Source organism: Scyliorhinus torazame, chromosome 8 (genome assembly GCF_047496885.1).
Source record: "Scyliorhinus torazame isolate Kashiwa2021f chromosome 8, sScyTor2.1, whole genome shotgun sequence".
Taxonomy (NCBI): Eukaryota; Metazoa; Chordata; class Chondrichthyes; order Carcharhiniformes; family Scyliorhinidae; genus Scyliorhinus; species Scyliorhinus torazame.
Window position 1 is genome coordinate 3,394,906 of NC_092714.1, and position 6,000 is coordinate 3,400,905.

Sequence of the window (6,000 nt, forward strand, 5' to 3'; positions counted from 1 at the left end):
GAAACCGGAGCAAACCCACGCAGACACGGGGAGCAAGTGCAAACTCCACACAGTCACCCAAGGCCGGAACTGAACCCGGATTCTTGGAGCTGTGAGGCAGCAGTGCTAACCACTGTGTCGCCGTGCTGAACAGAAAGATGTTTCTGTGGCTGCAGACATGACTCCAGGACGGTGTGTTGCGTCCCTGGTGCCAGCTGCAGGGCACCCTAAAGAGGGATGTTGATAAGACAGAGATCATGGTATACATTGATACCAATGATATAAGTAAAATGAGGGGTGAGGAGGTGACAAGGTATATAGATGAGGGCGGTACAGTTGATGTCATTTACATGAATTTCAGCACAAGTTTGACAAGATCCCTAATGGGAGACTGAAAAAGGTAAAAGCACATGGGATCCAGGATAACGTGGCAAGTTGGATCCAAAATTGGCTTAGTGATAGGAAACAGAGGGTATAAGGCTGTTTATGTGACTGGAGACCGGCATCCAGTGGCGTACCACAGGGATCAATGCTGGGTCCCTTATTGTCTGTGATAAATACACTCGATATGGAGGAAAATGTCAGGTGGATGACAAAAAGTTTGCAGATGACATAAAGATTTGCAGGTGGAGTGAAGAAGGTTTTAGGTTACAAGAGGATTGCGCCACCGTACAAAGACTAAAATATTCTGACCGGACCCGGTTGGTTCTTACATTCGCTACCGGAGCCTGGTATAGCAGCCAGACCCAATCCACAAATCCCTGCCCAAACCCAAACCTGACTAGAATATCCCATAGGTACTTTTACTCCACCCAGTCAAAGGGCTTTTCTGCATCCATGGCTGCTACCACCTCAACCTCACACCTCTCCGTTGGCATCATTATAATATTTAAGAGCCATCTAATGTTGGATGTCAGGTGCCTCCCCTTCACAAATCTTGTCTGATGCTCCCCGATTACCTCCGGGACACAGTCCTCTATATGCGTGGCCAAGATCAGAAGTACAGTCTTCGTGGGGCAGCACGGTGGCGCAGTGGGTTAGCCCTGTTGTCTCACGGCGCCGAGGTCCCAGGTTCAATCCCGGCTCTGGGTCACTGTCCGTGTGCAGTTTGCACATTCTCCCCGTGTTTGCGTGGGTTTCGCCCCCACAATCCAAAAAAGATGTGCAGGCTAGGTGGATTGGCCACACTAAATTGCCCCTTAATTGTAAAAAATGAATTGGGTACTCTAAATTTATTAAATTTTTTTAAAAGTACAGTCTTCCAACAAAAGCAAAAACATACTCACTTGCTTCAGCAGCTTCCCGTTGGTGAAAGCTCTCCAGGAATTCTCCATTAAGAATCTTTGGCAGAAAGTCTTTGATTTGCATAGTTTCAGTTGTTAATCTTTCTAAGTCTCTCTTTCGAATTTTAACAAACTCATCTTTGCTCACAGACTTCTGAAACACAAATAATTAGCTGTCGGAAGATTGGTAGATAGCCAAACATACATGCAGCTCTACAGCATTTAATTATAAATTGTTGAAGATGGAAGGAGCACAGACAAAGTCTTCTTCGTTTTGATTAATGTTCAACTTCTACTATAACAGATTAGCACTGAAAAATATGAAGACGTTGGAACATCGTTGGTTTTAGAAGTTGGCATCATACAGAGAAGTAATACTGGTCACATCCGTGGTGATATGAATATGCATAGCAATGTATAGCAATTTGGGGCAGCACGGTAGCACAGTGGGTAGCACTGTTACTTCACAGCGCCAGGGTCCCAGGTTTGATTCCCGGCTTGGGCTACTGTCTGTGCGGAATCTGCATGTTCTCCCTGTGTCTGTGTAGGTTTCCTCCGGGTGCTCCGGTTTCCTCCCACAAGTCCCGAATGACGTGCTGTTAGGTGAATTGGACATTCTGAATTCTCCCTCCATGTACCCGAACAGGTGCTGGAATATGGCGACTCGGGGCTTTTCACAGTAACTTCATTGCAGTCTTAATGTAAGCCTACTTGTGACAATAAAGATTATTAAAAACAATTTTTAAAATTAAATAAAATATAGTTGGATGTATGATCTCCGACCAACAGGTGGTGATAGAGATCCACCATGTGACTCCAGAGCTCCGGCAGTCGGTAGTAAGTCATACTAGAGCATAGTCGCATTAGAAATAGTTTCAAGATTATTCACTGAATTCACTAATCGTTACCATTTGTATTGTAATTGGTTAGTTAACTTTCCATGTGAAAATGTGTTAATAAACTATCTTACTAGTCAAAGAACTAGATGTTCTGTGTGCATCTTTACCATGGCCACAACACAGAACGTGACCATGGTACCAAGAGTGTAGAATAATTAAAGATAACTACAGAGAAGACAGGTGATAGAATCTACCTTTTTAGTAAAGAATCTACCTTTTTAGTATATAACTAATTAAAGGAATAAATGGCCCAAAACTTAAAATGGCTTCTTGTAATATATTGTTAAAACACACTAGACTGGGAGAGGCTGTTTCCCATGAGAATAATCAAGATATAAACCAAGACAGACAAACCAAGGAAATATTTGCCCAAGTCAAAGATTTTGGGCAACACTCCCAGAAACGGGTTTTCATAGCAACCGATAAGATTCATAAGAAAGGCATTTGGAAATCACCTCATGTTAAAATTTGATGAACAAATACATATCGAATTGAATTAACTTTGAAAGAACTTTAACCCAATCACAGCTAGAAAGGGGAGAGACATTAATGACAGTAGTCATCTTTTAAGTATACGTGCCGGTTTGAATAATTCTTTCTAGAATCACTTACTTTAATCTCTAAAGCTATTTCTCGGCCCTGTCACTTTGAACAGCTATTTTGATTTGATTTTCAACTTTCTGTATTCTGTATTCAATTAGAAGAATCATTGGAGCTTTGTCTTGTATTAAATTCAACTCAGGACTCTGTATTTGCTTGGACAAAACAAACTTTAAAGAGGCTCTGTATTGCAAGTGAAAAGTACTGATCAAGAGATATCTCATTCAAACTGAAGAAAAGCAACTTACTCCATACACGAAGCTGTTTCATAATCTGACAAGTGGTGTATATCGTGCGGCGACATGAAAGATACACTAACCAAAGCTCAGATCTAACAACAGGACAAAACAGACTGAAGAAAGGAAAGAAGAAAATTCTTCCACCTACCTGGTAAACTACGGGCAACTCAACACATGGAAAGACTATGAAGTTAGAGATGGAAGGTCTGAAGGCATCTCACCAGCTTCAAGTCACCGTTAATGTAGATGAGAATTGGCATGTTTTTAAGAAGCAATTCAAACTCTACTTTGCAGCCCATGGCTTGCAGGCACACCCTGAGGAGAGGCGTCTTGCATTGCTGCTCACTGTAGCAGGTCCTCAAGCAATCTAAATTTCTAATACCTTCGTTTTCGACAGCGAAGCAGAAAGCATGAGCTTTGACGAAGTAATACAATACTTTGATCAGCATTGCTACCTGAAAGAAAGTGAAATGTTTGAACGTTATATCTTTCGTACTCGTACTCAAAGCTGTCGAATAGTTCGATAGTTTTCTAAACGACTTGAGGTTGAAGGTGCAGTTGTGTAATTTTAGTACTTTAAAGCCGTCGACGATCCGCAATCAGATAGTGTTCGAGATATCAAATGAGAAGGTACGTGAGAGGCTATTGAGGGAAGAGGAGCTTCAGTTAGAAAATGCTATCAAGCTTTGTCATGGAAGCAACCTAGCTGCACAGCAGATTAGTATGCTCAACCTGGAACATTTTGGCGCCAATATGGAAGAAGACGCCAGCGCCATAAGCATTATGACGCAGTTGAATAAGAAACTTGGTCTCAGTGCAGGCAGCTATTTTAAGCGGCTGGCCGATCGGGTCTGCCATTTTATGACAGTGGTGCGGCGATCGACATTTGCCACGGCAATGTCCAGCATTTGGGAAGGTGTGTTCCAAGTGTGGAAGAACCAATCACTTTGTGAAACAATTTTCTCCCGTCTAACAGTAGACCAAACAGGATCAGTCAACGTGATTGATGAGATGTGCACTAAAGACTTGTTTTTCTTGATCTGATTTCGACTGAGGACACGATGGGTCCGAATATGCAAAGTGAATCAGTTGCGGCAATACTGATGGTGATGCTGATACCATCGAAGACAGATGGACAATTCCATTGGTGCTAAACGGTACATCGATCAAATGCAAGCTCAACACGGGAGCCATGGCCAACCTTATCAGTTTGTCCAATTTGAACGGCTGCGAGTTAAACCAAAAGTTGTCAAACAAGACTACTGAAAGGCTACAATGGGAATGAGATTGCGATGCTGGGCGCATGTGAGCTCGAAGCATGGGTACACAACAGAAATCACATCATACCATTTTTCAGAGTGGACAGGAAGGTGAGTCCATCATTGGAGCAGAAGCATGTGAGGCACTGAACCTAGTGGAGCGGCTGTACATTCCAGACAGCGTTACGACAGAGGTGGACACGGAACGCAAGTCCATCATTGGAGCGGCAGCATGTGAGGCACTGAACCTAGTTGAGTGGCTGTACATTCCAGTGTTATGGCAGAGGGTCATTGCAACTGGCAAGGAGATAAAGTGGAGCAGTTATCCAGAGATAAAAGCAAAAGTCAAGGTGGAGGCAGATAGCCCAGATGAAGAGATGGAGGAGCCAAAAGGAATTCCAGAATTCTGGTTGACAAGTCTTCAAAAATGTGGGTGCACTCAATGATATGATACAGGAAAATGATGAGCTTATCTTAAAAGTATTTACAAGACGTAAAGGTGAAATTTTCAAATCTTGGACAGGCAATGAGTTTCACTCTGGAGGTTACGTTTGAGCCAAATGAGTATTTCACAAATGAAACAGTGACAAAAACATACCAGATGAAATCGCAGCGTGAGGAGTCAGACTTCTTCTTCCTTGATGAACCAGAAATCACAGGATACACAGGATGCCAGATCGACTGGCAGAAAGGAAAAAACATCACATTGAAAACCATTAAGCAGGAGTTTAAGGGTCGGGCGCCGGTAGAACAGTTATGGAAATTGTACTAAATGACTCTTCAATTGTTTTAGTCCTCCTGAAGTTCCAGAGCATGGAAAGCTGGATGAAGGTTCTGCAGCAAGACTCGCTGCTGATTTGAAATTGGTTACTTCTTGCTGTAATACATAATTCCATGAGCAGTGCTATACTTCACAGGAGAAGCTATTGCAGACGATGACGATGAGTGTGAAAACTCCAAGATGGAGTGTGCAGGGGTTGAAAGTGAGATTGCAACAGCTGACAAATTAGCTGAGAGCAAATCAATTGCACACAGCCAACTGAAGAAATAATGACCATTTTGGAAAATTGGCTCCAAAGAAGCACGTTGATTTATCCTCTGCCCACAGAATAGTTCCTGCAGTGGATTCCCAAGTACTCGAGGCCAGTCCATCAAAAAACCTGCAGCAAGAACAGATGGATACATTTTTGTGCAGTTCTACAACAGCAGGCGAAGCGGTCGGCACGGGCTTGGAGGGCCGAAGGGCCTGTTCCTGTGCTGTACATTTCTTTGTTCATGTATCGTTATATCAGATCAGGATGAGCCACTAATTGAGATTTAAACACAGGTGAAGAAGTAATGGCTAATGTTGAGGATATTGACCTAGCTAAGATATGCGAGGGTTTGCAGATCATTCCTGAAGTCGCAAACTTGCCTGCAACTGTGAAAGCGTCCAAATGTATGCCGACATTGGATGCCTCACCAGTTGATGGGCATGCTTTACAGCGCTCGAGCACATCCAAAAATATAAAGGCATCTTGACAAACACATGGACAGGATGGGTATAGACCACAAGACATAGGAGCAGAATTAGACCACTCGGCCCATCGGGTCTGCTCCGCCATTCAATCATGGCTGATATTTTTCTCATCCCCATTCTCCTGCCTTCTCCCCATAACCCCTTATTAATTAAGAACCTATCTATCTCTGTCTTAAAGACACTCAGTGATTTGGCTTCCACAGCCTTCTGTGGCAAAGAGTT

The 6,000-nt window shown here is 43.0% G+C and overlaps 1 protein-coding gene and 1 pseudogene across 1 annotated transcript in view; one reads left to right on the forward strand and one right to left on the reverse strand.

Moving 5' to 3' along the window:
* Positions 1-3,207, reverse strand: part of hsf2bp (heat shock transcription factor 2 binding protein) — a 146,838-nt gene extending 143,631 nt beyond the window's left edge. The window contains exons 1-2 of the mRNA XM_072513052.1: positions 3,149-3,207; positions 1,266-1,416 (exon numbers count right to left, since the gene is read on the reverse strand). Coding sequence (XP_072369153.1) covers positions 1,266-1,347 — 82 coding nt within the window. The 5' untranslated portion in view covers positions 1,348-1,416; positions 3,149-3,207. The remainder of the gene's footprint in view (positions 1-1,265; positions 1,417-3,148) is intronic.
* Positions 3,208-4,536: 1,329 nt separating this feature from the next.
* LOC140428700 (nucleosome assembly protein 1-like 1) lies at positions 4,537-5,310 on the forward strand (annotated as a pseudogene).
* The last annotated feature ends 690 nt before the right edge of the window (positions 5,311-6,000 follow it).